Source organism: Amborella trichopoda, chromosome 7 (assembly GCF_054954075.1).
Source record: "Amborella trichopoda isolate Santa Cruz 75 chromosome 7, AtrichopodaSantaCruz75HAP2 v2.0, whole genome shotgun sequence".
Taxonomy (NCBI): Eukaryota; Viridiplantae; Streptophyta; class Magnoliopsida; order Amborellales; family Amborellaceae; genus Amborella; species Amborella trichopoda.
Window position 1 is genome coordinate 15,253,513 of NC_142342.1, and position 15,751 is coordinate 15,269,263.

Below are 15,751 nucleotides of genomic sequence, written 5' to 3' on the forward strand. Positions count from 1 at the left end.
ACGTCACATGAGTTTAACGTTTTTCCATCGAACAAGGTGGTTGTCCATTGGATACACCTGACTTTTACCTACCTTCGCTCTTTTACGTCGCATGCAAGAGTTTGACATTTTTCCATTGAAATTGTACCCTGGATACACCTGACCTTTCACGTCATATGGGACTAAACGATACCTATCTCGGTTCTTTTACATCGCACGAGTTTGACGTTTATCATGTCTTGACTCCTTAACGTCGCACGAGTTTGACGCTTATCATGTCTCGGCTTTTTAATGCGTACGAGTTTGATGTTTATCTTGTCTCGGCTCTTTTACGTTGCACGAGTTTGACGTTTATCTTGTCCCAGCTCTTTTACGTAGCAGGAGTTTGACGTTTATCCTATCTCGCCTCTTTTACGTCGCACGAGTTTGACATTTTTCGACTTGGACTTTGGGAAATCGTACACACTCACGAGGATGAGCTTGCGTTATTTCGCCTCAGGGAATCCAGTCGAGAGAAAAACGCTTCCAGACTAGCCACTATCCTGATTGGTGAGGTTCACCCATCTCTGATATGTGGTAGTTGGTAGTTATACTCATACAACCATGGAGTGCGTGGCTAGTTTCAAGCCTCCATAAGAAGCGTAAGAAGTTGGCTTTAAGAACGAGGCCTGATCGATTAATAGCTTAACCTCTTGTAGTGATGGAGGAAGTCCTTTCTAAAAGAGTTTTGGAAATGGAAGGTTTTAACAATCAGATTGAAAAAGCGCTTTTAAAAAGGACGGACCTTACAGTTTTGCCACCTGTGACCCCTTTGGTGCTCATTTTCTTTATTATATTTTACCCAATGATGATAAAATGATTACCTTGTGAGATCGTGAGAACTCAAAAGTCTCGAAGTTATCTTTTTACCTTTGGATCTTTCATCCTATGCTCATGGGTCCATGAAGAGTTATCTGGATTCTTGTTGTGCTTCCATCTTGGAGATGTCCCGATGTTCTTCCAGGATTTTTCGAAATCACTTCGGTTTTCCATTCATATCACGCTCCTGCATCTTTCGGAGTTGATTTTGTTGGGAACCTGCAGGGTTTAGGAGGAATCTTCGTCCTCAGGGTCTGATTGTGCTGTATTGTTGGAACTTGCAAGTACTTGTTTGTACTTGAGTGTTTTTGAATCAGAAGCTTCGTCTTGGAGAATTTTTTTTTTTTTTTTTGTGTTTATCCGTGATGCCCTTTCAGGTTTTTACCACCTTTTTTTTTTTTTTTTTTGTGATGCCTTTTCAGGTTTTCACCTCTTTTGAGCCCGTTACAAGTAGTATTTTCTAAGATAGATCGCATTGATGGGGTCACTGAGCTCACACCCCTCCTGATTCTTGATCTTCTAAGAATTGCCTGCATGCACTCAAGTGACCACGAATGGCCCCTCCCAATTACATTTGAATTTTCCTAAAGGGTGTGGGTTTGCAAGAGTGTCGAAAATTTTTTAAGTACCATGTCCCCTTCCCTGAACTATCAAGGAGAAACTTTACTTTGGTATGCCCTCTCGATTCTATGCTGGTAAGCAACAATATTCTCGTAGTCGTCTTTCATCAAAATTAACAAGGGCAGCGATTCGTGCTTCGATCTCTTGTTCCTCATCTGAATTGTTTATCAATAAGCACTCGGAGAGAAAGTATCTCAACTTCAATGGGTAACACTACTTCCATACCATACACCAATGAGTACGGGGTCATGCCAACAGGAGTCTTCTCAGTTGTTCGGTAGACCCATAGCACGTCATTTAGCTGTTCATGCCAATCTTTGCCACCTTTTATTATTCTTTCTATAATTCTGAGAAGTCCTTTGTTTGTAGCATCTGCTTGTCCATTTCATTTCCTTGAGGGTTGTAAGGTGTGGAGAATTTCTGCGTTATCCCAAATTTTTCACACACCTTAGAGACCTTTTCATTTTGAGATTAGATCCATTGTCAGTAATGATTGACTCAGGAACACCGAACCTGAATACAATAGTGTTCAGGTAATATGTTGTCCCTCAATTTTGACAAATGATGTGGCCTCTACCCATTTAGTGAAGTAATATGTAGCCATTAATATAAAATGGTGGTCGTTTGAGGCTTTCGGTGAGATCATTATGATGATATCAAGACCCCACATGACAAAGGGCCACACAAGCGGTGTTGAGTTGAGTGGTACAGACGGTGCATGGATGAGGTCTCCATAAAGCTGACGTTTAGGATACCTCTTTACGAACTTCCAACAATCTTCAGCCATGATGATCCAGTAATAGCCTTGGCACTTGATTTTCTGAGCTGAGGCAGCTGAGTCAGAATGACCTCCTTCATTGTGTAACTCTGTTAATACTTGGTCGATTTCTGACTGATCAAGACACCGTAGAATGATGCCATTGAAGGAATTTTTGAACAGCAGATCACCTCTTACTAAGAATCCCATAAAAACCCTTCGAAGGGCTTCTTTATCCTTTTTGGTGGCTCCTTCAGAAATAACCTATCTTTCAACAAGGATAGAACATTGTGGAACCATTGTTTTGTCTTAACTAGCGCATCTAGAGCCACGAGAGACACTTCCCCATCGTTCTCATTTTCTTGCTTTATTTCTTCTTCGATCCTTGGTGGGGAAGGATCATGTTTGTTCCTGATATAGAATGACAACGTAGTGATTTTTGAAGAAATATCAACCATTGAAGCAACGGTCGCAAGGGCATCGACAAACCGATTATTTTCCTCAATTACATGCTGAAAGGTGATTTTCTTGAAATATGGGATCATCTTTTCCACCTTTTCTTGATAGGACTAGAGCTTTTCTACTTTACCTTCCAAATCCCTTGAACTTGGTTTATGATGAGTAAAGAGTCACGAATCACTCGTATTTGTTGGATTTTTTCATTTCCATGGCGTTCTCGAGCCCGGCTATCAAGGCTTCATATTCAGCAACGTTATTAGTACATGGGAAATTCAATCTGATGGCTGTTGGTATTAAAATCATCTCGAGTGAGCATAGTATGACACTCCTATAACTGACCCGTATTCATTCCTTGCCGCATCGAAGTATAACTCCCAAATTGATTCCTCAATTGTGAAGAGGTTCTCATCAGGGAGATCCGTGTTAACGGGACTATTATCTGGCAGTGCGTGTTCAGCTAAGTGGTCAGCAATTGCTTGTCCTTTGATTGATTTTTGAGTGACATATTCGATCTCGAATTCGCTCAATAGCATTCTCCACTTCACCAAACATCAGTTCAGGACTACTCTCTACAATAGGTACTTGAGTGGGTCTATTTTTGCTTGACTGAATGAGATAAGATATAGTGTTTTAACTTTTGCATGACCCACACAAGCATCAAGCAATGCTTCTCCACATCCATGTATCTTGTCTCATAGTTCTCTATAGTCTTACTGATGTAGTCGTTTGTTCTTTTCCATAGTCATCATATTGTCTTAATATTGGCCCCATGATCTTGTCTCTCATTAACATGTATAAGAATAGGGGTTTGTCAGGACTAGGAGGACAAAGGATGGGAGGTTTAGTGCGGTACTCCTTGATTTGATCAAATGCTTCTTGGCACTCATTATCCTATATGAATGGGGTATCTTTCTTGAGTATCTATTAAACAGCATGCACTTGTCTGCTAGTTGTGAGATGAAACGCCTTATGGCTTGCATGCGACCTTGCAAAACACGAATTTCTCTGATGTTCCGGGGAGAGGGCATTTCAATGATGACTCGTATATTGGACGGGTCTACCTCAATGCCTCTTTAGCTTACTATAAAGCCTAGTACTTTGCCGGATTCAACCCCAAAAGCACATTTTTGCGGATTGAGTTTGAGTTGATATTTTCGAAGCCTTTTGAAAATGGTTCTCAGTTTGGTGAGATGATCAAGCCTGGTCTTCGACTTGACCAGAATGTCGTCGACATAGTCTTCCAGGATGGTGTGCATTAAGTCGTGGAAGATGCTAATCATTACCCGCTGATAAGTTGCCCTTGCAATTTTTAGGCTGAAGGGCATGACTTTGTAGCAATAAGTTCCCCATTGCGTTATGAACAAATTCTTGGTCTGGTCTTCTTCTACCATGAAAATCTGGTTATAACCTGAGAAGTCGTCCATGAATGACAACATCTTGTGTCACGCAGTGTTGTTGACCAAGGCATCTATATTTGGTAATAGAAAATTGTCCTTTGGGCATGACTTGTTGAGGTCTCTATAGTCAACACACACTTGGATCCTCCCGTCTTTCTTGAGTACGACTACTATGTTGGCCAACCATTTTGAGTAATCGAAGGGGGTAATAAACTTCACTTTGAGCAGCTTATCGATTTCTTCTTTGATTTTGAGTTCAAGGTAGGCCTTCTGAAGTCGGAGTTTCGGCCTTATAGGCTTGGCCCCTTCATTGAATATTAGGTGATGTTGTACCAATGTGGGATCTAGCCCTAGCATATCATTGTATGACCAGGCAAAGACATCGCAATATTCTTTTCTCCTCAAGAGATAGGGAGGTTCCAATATTGGTTAACCTTGGGTCCTTTTCAGTTCCTAGGTTTATGTCGATCGTCTCTTCAATGATAGCCGTTGGGTCATCATTGAACCTCTTCTTGAATTGCTCAACATGGAAAGTGAGTTCCTCAGGTTGAGTGATTTCTTCAGACTATTGGCTCTCTTGATCTTTGTCTTAGTCATCCAAGTCATCATCTTGGGTATTGTGCACCGTTATCAGGGCTATCTTGAGTGTTTGTCGTTTCTGAAAATTCTTTTTCATTATTATTAGTTTTATCATGTTTTGATTTTTCAACAGTTTTTTAAGTAACACAAGAGGTGTTCCTTATGGGACTCGCGAGAGAAATTTTGCGGACTGGACGTGCAGGGTGGTTAGATGGCCACACTGCGCCTATTCGTTTTTTTGCAGTGGGACTTGAAGGTGTCACTGGTATGCTTCTAGCGATTCTCGAGATAGGGGAGTGATCGACCAATTCCGTTCTTGGGTTTGAATTGGTGGATGAACACACTTGGCTGTGTTAAAGCTGATTGTGCATACCTTCTAATCCAGGTCAGCAAAAAAGTCTTCAATTCCCAGTTCTTGTGTGTACTGAGATGTGGAAGAAGAGTTATTCCCCGTTTGGGATTCAAGGATCACCTTTGGCCGTTTTGAAGGACAGGCATTGAGAGGATCGAGGCTTTGAATGCCTCCAGATACAAAGCCTGGATAGCTTGAAGGCTTCATCCGGCTTTGCAATAAGGTGAGAGAACACTCGAGACCTCTTCGATCTCCGTTTTCAGTTCTGGCTTCGAAAGAATAAAAAATTTCCTCTGTTACGCCTTACCCTTGACTACTCCAGCCTTGGCCTGGTTGGAAGCCTTGAGAGAAGAGCCTGTGCCGAGCTTCGATGGACCCGAAACCGTATCGATATTGACATTAGATAATGTCATCCATCGATACAGAAGTTTGCAAAATTTGAGGAACAAGTTTGCTGGCCTTTAGGCGTAAGGTGGCACAATCATCTTGCTCGAAGGAACAAAGAGGAATTTCTCCGAGCTCGACTCCTACAGCTAGCTTCTCGTTATGTATACTAGGATTGAGAAAAGCATGGGGTTCAGCACATAATTTTGTGATGTCGTTTTTAGTTGAAAATTTGAGGCATTGATGGAGTGTAGAGGTGACCACGAGGTTTTCATGCAGCTACGGTCTTCCTAACAGCATGTTGAAAGAAGGTTTCATATCCAAGACATAAAACTTTAGCACTTGGACGGTAGGGACGATCTTGAGTGTGAGAGGCAGTATGCCTTCAGCTAGTCTTTTGGTTCCATCGTATACAGCGATAGTTAGTTGACATGGCTCGAAGTGATCCGGGCTTTTGCCTATCTGCTTCACTGTTTATGTTTAAGGATGCTCCATTATCAACAAGCATTTTTAGTATCTCATATCCTTGCATGAAGATGGTGATGTGTAGAGGTTGGACGTGAAATAGTTTGAAGCCGGCTGGGATGTCATCGTCTGTGAACACGATTGGTGTTGCTACCATCAGCTGGTTTATCATTTCGCACAACTCATCCAAGTATATGTTGCTCAGGATGTGTGTCTTGACAATGACCTTCTCGATTTGGGCTCTATGTGCTGATGAGTTGGCGAGCAGCTCCAAGATGGAGATTTGAGCCTGAATCTTCCCGAGATGAGCTGGTAAATTGTAGGTGGTTGCAGATCCTTGAATTTCCTTGATTGGCTCGTGATTTATGACCCTCGCTGGTTGTTTAGTTTTTGAAGTATTTTTCATTCTTTCATCGAGAGTATCGGCCATCAATTGAATGGGTTTAAACATTCGGCCTCTTCAGGTTAAGGAGTCGACCTCGCCAGCTTGAAGCTCGATAGGGTCAGCCCTAGCAAGAGTAATGAGAGACTTTGGGGTGCTGACCCCTTGTTTAGAAGATGACGCATTGTCATTGGTCCTGACCATATCAATCTGTAGTGTTTCATCTTCCTCATGTCGGTCCTATTTGAGAAGGTTATTGAGGTTTGGAGATGAAGGGCTTCCTCTTAAGAGGCTCAAAAGTTCTTCTTCGGGTTGTTGAAAGTTATGATCACAAGCCAATATGAACTAACGGGGATCCTCTTCTTCGTCTCCACTCTCAATCATGTGAATGACAACTCTCTCTTTCGAGTTGTCTTGAGCTCCCAGCTTTTCGGTCGTTGTGACCATATTTTTAGGGAGAGGATTTGTGAAGATACCCATCTTTTGATTAGGCTCTTCAACAGGTTGATTTCTAGGTGTGGCAGTGATGTCTCCCCTATTGATTAACCCTTGAAACACCCATTTCATATATATGTAGTTTTGAGTATCATGAGCATGGTTTTGATGTCATTTGTACCACCTGCTCTTATTCGTGACTTAAAATAGTGGTTCAGATGGTGGCGGGAGATAAACCATATTCTTAGCCAAGAGTAATTCCGACACTTTTTCTAATGAGTTTTTGAGAGGGGTGAAACTATTCTCTCGCTTTTGGTTATTATTTTTAGCGTTGGCTTTAGGCTAACCCCTTTGGTTTTGATTCTGATTGTTGTGTTGAGCAGTTGAACCTTGGGTCGATCCGTCAACAGTGATCTCATTAACCTAACCGGAAGCATTCCCCTTGTTTTCTTCTTATTTTGAGGAGCTATTATCGGCTTGTTGTCGGGCTTGGTACTGAGGGGTGTCCCTCTAGCCCTTTCATGTCGCGTCACCCGCTCGAACGTGGAGTCGAAAGAGTGAGGGATAAGACCTTGGCTGCAGAAGGTCCTATACTTGGGAGCAGCATTCTCTAAGGCTATGGAGATCTTGGATGGGTCTGTAAGTAGACATTCTATGACCCGCATTGCCGCCTAGTGGAATCGACCGATAAAATCCTCAAAGGATTCTCCTGAGTTTTGTTTTCTTGCACTAAGTTCACCCAAGGAGAGAGGTCTTAGTGTCGACCCTCCATAGTGAGAGATGAATAGGTTGAACATTTCATTTAGAGTGATGTGTGGTCGAGCGAACATTATTCTCCAATGCCCATTCAAGTCTTCACCGGTCAATGTTTGTGAAAAGATGACCTTCAGTTGATTAGGCCTGTCTAGCAAAGCTCTAACAGAGAGGAGGTATGCGTTGACGTGAGTATCTGGATCGCTCTTCTCACTGAACTTGTTTCTAAATTTTGGGATGACAAATCCCAAGGGAAGGTCTTCCACGCCTCCAAGGGTCTCATGAACATAAGCCTTTGATGGTAGAATTTCATGCATGCCCATTCTTACAAGCATATTCTGTATTGCTTTTAAGGTACCTTCTAGTTGAGGATATAGCATGGCAGTAGGCCCACTGGTTGGTGGGTTCCCAAGCGTAAACTGATAAGTTGAAACTTGGGGTATATGTTGGTTTGTATGGACCTAAGATTGATGAGCTGCAGTCACTGGGGCGGTTTGATACATTGGTGCTTGAGAGGCATACTGACCCATAGGTGTCGCCACTAGTTGCGGAAATTGCACGGTTTGTTGGACTGGATGAACCAGAGGGACCAATTTTAGAATCAGCTGACTTGTTTGTGCTAAGGGTTGACTTATACCACTAACTTGGCTTAAGATCGACCCGTAAGCAAGGGCATGAACAGTGTAACCTAGGTCAACTAGACTTTTGAGGGCAGCTTGGATGCTCATCTCGCCTAAGGGTAGGTTTGAGTCGACACCTCTATTTTGTTCAATGTTCAGCACATCATAAGTTGTATTATGGTGGCTCGAGTTTGAGTTAGATCCCCTAGACCTAGGTGGGTTTTGGTTTTGAGATCGCTGCACTTCAGAGTTATCTTGGTTCGAGTTACGGGAATTGGCTTTAGATGTTGCATGAATTTCTTTCCTCACTCGACTTCTACTTTGGTTGCCTAAAATCCCCTGTAGGATGACGCCTGGTCTGACTCCTTGACTATTCTAGGTTTTTCGAGCGGAGCTAACTTTTCGAGCCACACAGATCTCAAGATTAGGAGTGGATGCTTGGGACTCTGCCTCTAATTGAACACTTGGGCATTGGATAATGGATTGTCCTGAGGTCTGTTGATAACTCCAAAGGATTGCAGTATACTGGTCCCTAGGTTTGTGCTGGTTAGGCTTAGAGTCGGCCGTGGAGCATTCATTACGGTCGCCTTGAGTGACTAACATGGTGATTGCTTTTGGTTGGGTTCTAAAATCTAGACTTAGGTGAGATCTAAACTCGATGACTTAGGGCAAACCTAGCCTGACACTAGGGGCAAAAACCTTAGTTAAGACATAGGCTAAGACTAGACTGGAATTTAGATTTACTAGACTCAATGGATTTTGGTTAAGACCATGAACTAGGGTAAGCCTAGTCTAGCTCTAGAGGCAACTCTTAAGCTTAGAGCTATGCTAGAACCTAGACTAAGATCTAGAGTAGACAGTGCACAAGTCTCGGCTCGAACCAAGAGTGGGTCTAGAGGGTTGGAGGGGTAAGCACTAATGTATTTTTTTAAAAAAAAAATTATCTTTTTAATTTTGATGAAACACAGTTAAACTAAGCATGGTGAAAGCAGGGAAAATATTATTTCAGTAACAATTAACAAACTAAAATAAAATCAAAACGGCAGAAACAAAATAAACCTATCTGAAGTAAAATAATTTTTTATATATTTTTAAAATTTTTATTTTAGGTCAAAAATTAATCAACAGGGAGCCAAAAGTCCCTGGAATGGTCTTGTGGGGTCCCAGAATTTTTCTGGGACACTTGCAATTGGGCGACACGGGTGGTGTCGCCCTTGTAGGGTATGCGACATGGCTGGTGTCGCCCAAAACACTATTTTTTTTTATTTTTTTTATATTTTTATATTGTTAATCTTGATGAAATATGACTACTTTAAACTTGAAAGAAGTAGTAAATAAAAATATTTATGATGAAATAAATTAAAATTATGTAAAATAGAAAAGCCCATATTGAACTGAAAAATAATTTTTTTGTATTTTTTAAAAAAATTATTTCGCTCTGAATTGTTTTTTTGCAATCACAAAAGAATCCCTAGATTAGATCCACAAAGTTCCAGAGGTTTCTGAGACCTTTGAATTTTGGCGACACTGTGAGTGTCGCCCAAATAAAGCAGGGTTTCGGAGCACCAAAACCCTGGATTCTGGTCACATTCAACTTTTGGGACCTTTTGTGGCTAAAAACAATAAAAAACCATGAATAAAAATCATATTTTGATGCTTGGATCAAGCTCGAAATAGCCCCATGGTGGGCGCTAAACTATTTACGATTAAAATCTGATAGATCTTCCAATGAAGATCTCCCAAATTTTAACACCTTAAAATAATTAAAAAGATGTAAATAAAGTGGTAAAAAAAGTGGGACAAATCTAATTCAGGTCTAAAGCCAGATTTGCCCAGAAACGAGTAGATCTACTCTCAGATCAGTGGCAGAGCCAGCATGATCTAGAGCATGAAAATACGATTTTAAGACAAGTTAACAGATCAAAAATAAATAAAAGAAACAAAACAGTAAAAAGGATAAGAAAAAGAGAGGAAGAAATAATACCAAACCGGGCCAGCTGGTTCGGGATTCCCGAGCCTTCGAAGGCTCGCTTGTATCAAAACAGATCCTCTTTGCCTCTCTGATTCGGATATTGACCAACAGATGGTGTAAAGGGTTAGATCTAGGGTTGTTGTGCCCTAATTCTAGTTTTGATCGAAGGTTTTTGTTCCCTAGGTCTGGGTTTTCTCAGTCTTAGGGGTTAGGACGTTTGGAGGCTAGGGTTTCTATCTTTTTTAGGGTTTTCAATCCAAAGATTTTTCTAAAGTTGTCGGTCTTTCTAGGGTCTAGAGATGAATTTCCTTGGTTTTCTAAGGGTTTTGTGATCTCCAAAGGTTGAATATGAATTTTGAGATTTTCTCTAGTTTTTTTGGGATTTTTGGGGATTGTTTCTAATTATTTAGGAATTTTTTAAGGGTTTTTCTTATTTTTGGTATTTTTGGGTAATTTTCCAAAGTTCAAAAATTTCTAAAGATTTTTTAGTCTCTTTTCTCTCTCCTTTTGGGTTAGGGAGAGGGGGTATTTATAAGATTCAACAGGTGATTTTTTCTAAATGTTTTGGAGTTTTTTGAAATTTTTTTGGATTTATCTTAAAGCTTTAGCCTTATTTAAATAAAGAAAATACATTTACAGCAACATCAAATGCGTTGACTACATCATCAGCCCGCGTATGGGCCTGTTGGGCCCATTACAGCCTGGCCCGCGTCCGACAGTTGGCTCTCTCATAGGGACTAAATTATTATTTGTTATATTTTTTTATCCGTAGGTCCGATTTAGACGATTCTTGGACCGTTAGAAAGCTCTTGGGCTCTACTTTAAATTGGATAGGATTTGGGTAGTTTTGGGGTAATCAAATTGGTTCTACTAGGATAATGTGCTCCTAAGGGTTCAAAAAACCATAGAATTTACCAAATTTAAAATAGGGTGTCTACACGCCTATTTATGTGAGATGTGGAGGAATGTATACATATTTTTTTGAATCCATCATTAGTTACACATATGCATCGTAACTTACGGTCTATGACAAGAGATCATGGAGACATTTCAACTTAAGACAAAACTCTAGGATGCATATACTCCCAGGGCACATGAATGCCTCTCCACTAGATAAAGAAGGAGTTTTGGGTGAGATGTGATATGACTCTTTTAGCCTGTCAGTTAAGAATATAAGATTATAATAGGTAGATCATAAGGGAAACATCGTCATTTTTGGATATATTGAGGTACATCCCTGAATATATACATGTTGAGGCTTTAGATACCTTAAAGTCCAGGAGTGATATAACTTGGCCAATATTTGGACTTGGCTTAATCCATGTCCCTTGAAGATATGCATGTAAAGACCTCATATATCTTTAAGTCCAGGAGTGATATAAATTGGATAATATTTGGACTTAGCTTAACCCATGTCCCCTGAAGATATATACATTTTAAGGCCTCATATGCCTTAACTTGGGCAATATTTGGACTTGGATTAATCTATGTTCCTTGAAGATATACATGTTAAAGCCTCATATGCCTTAAAATTGAAGAGTGATATAACTTGAGCAATACTTAGATTTGGTTTAACTCATATCTCATGAAGCTATATATGTTAAGGCCTCATATGCCTTAAAGTTCATGAGTGATATAACTTGGGCAATACTTTGACTTGGCTTAACCCATGTCCATATCCACCGTTAGTTAAGATATATATGCCTTAACTGATAGCCCGAAATTGATATTTTTTTTATTATGTTGAGACTCTCAAGGACCCATATTTGAGGCTCTATAACTCTCTCCTTGAAGTTTCATATCAATCGAAGGTAGTTTAGCCTATCTTTTGCATGCCTCAGAGTTGGATCCTTAAAAGCGCTATCCCTCGTGCCTTACAGCCAAGATGACACTCGGTCACCAAAATTGAGATTTCTCTCTCAATAAGAGGATTTTCTTATGGGATCAGGACCATTGGATGTACCAGTCAATGATTTATCACACTTAAAAAGTGCAGCATTGATTGACTTGGACATTGGAAGCGGTTGCATTCACAATCCACTAGTTACACTGATGTAGTTTTCAACAGAAACACAGTAACTTGGAAGGACAATATCTTTTTCATACGAGATCCATTTGAGGCGAGACTTGGACCGTTGTGTTCATCTCTGAGTCTTCTCTCATTTCACAAATTTTATGTTCAAAGGATTTTTTTATTTGAAAATGGTTGTGCCCACAATCCACTAGTCTTGCAGACCCAATTTCCAACATAAATAGGTTCATTTGGATGGATGAGATCTCTCTCATCCATGGTCTATTTAAAGTGAGACTTAGATTATTGCGTTCATATCTGAGTCCTCTTTAATATCACCAAATTTCACATTCAAATGATTTTCCATTAAGAATTGGTTGTACCTACAATCTATTGGTATCATACTGGGTCTGCTGACGAAATACATTGACGGACGAGATCTTTATATGTGATACATTCAAAGTGAAACTTAGACAGTTGTGTTCGTCTTTGAGTCGTCTTTCATCCCTCAAAATTTCAAAAACAATGGATCTACCATCTGAAAGTGGTTGAAAAAATATATAAACATGTCGAAACTGTGCTGCAGAAGCTTAACTTACGCTCGTCAGAGATAACAGAATCCCTGATTTTTCTCGTGTGATGACTCCGTTGAATCTGGGATTTATGAATTCAAATTGAGGATGATCATTGATTGTGATATGTGATTATCATCAATAGACACTTGTACGAGTATTTGAAACATATAATTATCATTTTGATGATTGGATTAAGAAGATGGAGACGTAAATCAAAGGATATGCGGGGATCATACTTTTCATGCTCATTACTTCGTAACTATGAGGATGCAGATCAGTAGATGGATAAGGACTGAAGATTTTGTAGTTATGAGTCGGCAAATCTATATAAATCTCCTTCCTTGATAAAGAGGGGGTTTGATTCCTTTGAAATGAGAGGATTGAAACAACTTGATAGTGGGAGATAGATAGAGAGTGAATGTATTGCCAGAACCAGTCCATTCTATGACTATTTCTTGAGCCATATCTGATATATATAGAGAGATATTGTAGTTTTTCAAGCCGACTTGAAGCCTGATCTCGAAAAACAACAGGTCATACCACAGTACCCCTGAGTTTAGGCTCAGGTATATGGGCCCATGTGCCCATGGTATTGTTTCTATTTGTATAAGGCTGCATATTTTCTTTTCTAAAATCTAATGTATAGGTTTTAAGGCCCGAATCAAGGGTATTCGGCCTTAATCATGCTAATATAAATTGTAATAGATGATTAAAGCTCTGGAACTGGTTCATTCCTAGTACATGATATAAAAACATGTGTTTCTATGATATGGAATGCAAGGGCGAATTTGGCTCCGAATATGTTGTCCTCTGGTTGTTCACTTGGAGTCTTGTATTTCTTTAAAACCTAGGTCTTTAGTTGATTAAATCTGACAATGCACTTTTCGGAGCGTCCAGCGGGTTGGCTCTTCAGTGTTCTAAAAAATATATTTGAGGAGTGGGTATCACCAAATTCAAATTCGATAATGGGATGAGTGGAACATAGCCTACAATACCAAGAGTGGTTTGTATGAGTAGCTTATCTTGTCATTTGGATTGTCCAATGCACCTAGCAATTTCACGTACTTGAGTAGCAATTTCCTGTACTTGATAACTTAAGTCTTGTCAATTTCATCGACAAGTTTGTAGTCATGTCTATTTGAAAGTGGGATGAGTGGGACATAGCCTATAAGACTAAGAGTGGTTTGTATGAGTGGCATGTCTTTTCATTTGGACTGTCCAATGCACATAGCACTTTCAAGCACTTGATAACTCAAGTCTTGTGAGATTTCATCAGCAAGTTTGTAGTCATGTGTTTTGATAATATTTTCATATAATATCTTCATGTAGGGAACCAATCTAGGGGAACATCTCGATCATTTGCACCAAGTGCTTACTAGTTTGATGGCTGAAAAATTATATGTTAACCTGAAGAAGTGTAGTTTCATAACGAGTAGTTTGGTGTTCTTGGGTTTTGTAGTTTCTTCGGATGGTGTTAAGATTGTTCTCAAGAACTTAAGCCAATAGTAGATTGGCCAATACCCGAAACTGTGACTGAAGTGTGAAGGTATTTTTGGACTAGACACATTCTATTGTCAGTTTATTTGAAAATTTTGCAGCATCATGGCGCAAATCACCGAGTGTTGAAAGTTCAATGGCCAATGGTTGGTAAGGCTGTGGTGTATAGATCTATACATTAATATTGGTCAAATTAATTTGAAAGAAAGATCTATACATTAATATTGGTCAAATTAATTTTAAAGAAAGATCTATACATTAATATTGGTCAAATTAATTTGAACCATAAGCGAAAGCTTGGAGCATAGGATTACTTTGAAACCTTGGTCCCATGAAATCTGAAGCCAAGAGATCCACCAAAGCCACCATGTAGTTAAGAAGCCCAGCCGAAGCCGCATTTAAAATGCGGACCACAATGAGAGCTGTAGGGCTACTCCGACTATACACATTCGATAATCCGATCCCTACTGCAATTCCTAAGTCTAATGACTTGTGATTAAAAATAAACATACATTTAAAAGAGAATTTGTACAACAAACCAAATTTAAAAGAAAATCACTTTTTTATTTTTTTTCATTTGCTTCTACTTCTTGTATTTTCTAGAATTTCTCTAGAGCTGAACTGATCAAAGGTTCATCCCAAAAATCCAGAGGAGAACAAAATCAAACCTGAGCAATAACCCTGTAGCGGAGCATGGAAGTTGCAGAGTCATCCCCTAGTACAAGGCCACCCCCATGGCCATTGCTATGATGGACTCCATCTAACCACCATTTCCATTTGTTGTCACCAAACCCTTCTTCTCCCCGGCCCTCCGATAAAAGCTGGTCGCAAACGACTCCACCATCAATGTAATCATAGCGGACAGCATCGCAACAAACGTCGTGAACGGGAACTTCCTCCATGGATTCTCCGGCCACGAAGGCTTTAACCACATAAAATGCTTTTCTTATCAGGATTCAGCGCGGGTACTGCTCGAGTGAACAGAGGCAAACGTACACCAATCATACTACTGACCAAGATGGATGCAATGGCAATCAGTTTGAGGCGCATTGCCTCGCTTTTGCCGTAGTACCGACCGGTCTGGTCTCGCATTCACACCTTTATAGTGCTCTGGTGGGAAGGGAGGCCAAAACTAAAAAGAAGAAGAAGAAACATAATATAGGAGCATAAACCTTAAAACCCATCTTAACCCAACCTCTGGCTTTTCTCCTAGAGCTTAGATGGGTGGTGGTAAGTGCTTACAACTGTAAATGGTTTCTTTCACTAAAAGCTTGCACTCTCTCTCTAATGGCAAAGCTTTGTGGTTTTTTATAGTAAAAGCTTTTTCTAATGGCAATGCAAAGTGGTGTCTATACTAACATCATTAACATGTGGAGAGAGCCCGTAACAAACTTCCAACACAGAGGGATATTTAAATTAGTAAAATACGTGGGTTCTTAGTTGAAATGAAGTGCTGGGATTTGAAATGACTTGAGTTTAGGAGATGCTTGTTGATCCTGAGATTTGGTGGAGGATGGTTAGTTGGGAGAGCGGTGATCAGCGTCGTGAAATTGAGAATGGGTGCGAGGGCAGCGGTTGGATGAAAGCAAGGATGATGTGGAGGTGGAGGCATGTAGTTTGCTGGACTTTGAGGTGGCGGGCTCTCCGCATCGTGG

The 15,751-nt window shown here is 40.2% G+C and overlaps 1 protein-coding gene across 1 annotated transcript; it reads right to left on the reverse strand.

Annotated features, from left to right (window-relative positions):
- Nucleotides 1-14,369: 14,369 nt before the first annotated feature.
- LOC148781274 (fe(2+) transport protein 2-like) lies at nucleotides 14,370-15,369 on the reverse strand. The gene is made up of 3 exons (XM_088871031.1): nucleotides 15,026-15,369; nucleotides 14,765-14,931; nucleotides 14,370-14,639 (listed from the first exon to the last, which is right to left on the reverse strand). The coding sequence occupies exons 1-3, from the start codon at nucleotides 15,186-15,188 to the stop codon at nucleotides 14,370-14,372; spliced, it is 600 nt and encodes a 199-aa protein (XP_088727157.1). The 5' UTR covers nucleotides 15,189-15,369.
- Between the last annotated feature and the right edge of the window lie 382 nt (nucleotides 15,370-15,751).